Below are 1297 nucleotides of genomic sequence, written 5' to 3' on the forward strand. Positions count from 1 at the left end.
CAGACTTTTAGAGGAAATAGATCTTATGTTAAATAAAACACATTTAATCGTTTTAACTTTTTCCCCAATTGGAGTTATTTTAATTATATTTAGATTATCATGATTTACTCCGTTGGGAATCTCTTTTAATTCGATTTTTGTTGTGGGCAGGACCCTGTCTGGATGGAGTAAAGAGTGGGTAACAGTAGAGAAAGTTTGGGATGAATAAACATTTTCCATCCTCCATAACCGATCCATGGCTCATTTCTGCAGAGAATCACAATCATTGATTAATTTACGGGAAAGTATGACCTCTAGGGGTCAGCAGAGGGACTGAATCATTATGGCTCAATAGCCAAGGTTCTCTCAGATTTTAAAGGTCTTTGTCTCTTCTTATTGGTATTTTTATCCATTGTAATGTTTTGTTTTCTAAAAGTGAAAACTTGATTTTAGCTGAAACGAGTGTCTAACAGGAAGCTGCTGGTGATGTTTGAGGTTCTGGGTTTTTTCCATCTATGGAGCTGAAACACTCACATGGTGTTTGCTTTCACAACAGCTCCAATCACAGGGTGATGCTGGTTCCTCTCGGCACCAGAATCTTTTATCTACATACATGTAACATGGAAGCTGTGAGTGAGGGCAGCTGGGGGGGGGGACGGGGGGGGTCACATCAGACACTCCTACAGGCTCCTGCAGTGTTTGGGCTCAGCAGGTCAGAGTGAAGATAAGAACCCGGCCATGCGACCCAGGATCTTCACCTTTGGAGTTCTACTGGTGGTTCTGACGGCCTCAGGTGAGTCTCAGACCAAAGACTGTTATCTGATCCGGATGCTGTGAGATTTCACCGAGGTTTTCAGAACCAAACTCATTTCACCTGTCATGACTTTGACACCTGATCCTTCTTAGATCACTTTCTCTTACATAAAGCAGCCTTTTATTTTCCTTTTTAAATTTCCTGTTAATGCTTTTTTTCATTCTGCTACACATGTAAGGAAAGAAAGAAAATTCAGTGACATTTTATAAAGATTTCCTAAATTATAAAGAACTTTGTTTTTAAAAAAGTAATTTTTCTGTAACATGTTTAATATCTTATCTACCTCCAAATGATAAAAGCCTGGACTGATGGTTCCTCCATTTCACTTCTTCTGATCCTAGCAGAGCAAAAATACCTTCAAACTCACAGGTTTTTATTTTTACGCCTGTTAAGGCTGTCTTTCATTTTAGTTACTGTGTTTATGGTTGACTGACGATAACAGTTAACCATAAACTGACATTAATCCTGACCCTAACATTAGGGTCAGGATTAATGCTGCAGCCA

At 39.2% G+C, this 1297-nt stretch overlaps 1 protein-coding gene across 1 annotated transcript in view; it reads left to right on the forward strand.

Annotated features, from left to right (window-relative positions):
* The first annotated feature begins 665 nt into the window (after window positions 1-665).
* LOC107096476 (mast cell tryptase-like) overlaps window positions 666-1297 on the forward strand; it is a 9208-nt gene continuing 8576 nt past the window's right edge. The window contains exon 1 of the mRNA XM_015393141.1: window positions 666-772. Coding sequence (XP_015248627.1) covers window positions 718-772 — 55 coding nt within the window. The 5' untranslated portion in view covers window positions 666-717. The remainder of the gene's footprint in view (window positions 773-1297) is intronic.

This window comes from Cyprinodon variegatus, unplaced genomic scaffold (assembly GCF_000732505.1).
Source record: "Cyprinodon variegatus isolate N-32 unplaced genomic scaffold, C_variegatus-1.0 Scaffold24, whole genome shotgun sequence".
Taxonomy (NCBI): domain Eukaryota; kingdom Metazoa; phylum Chordata; class Actinopteri; order Cyprinodontiformes; family Cyprinodontidae; genus Cyprinodon; species Cyprinodon variegatus.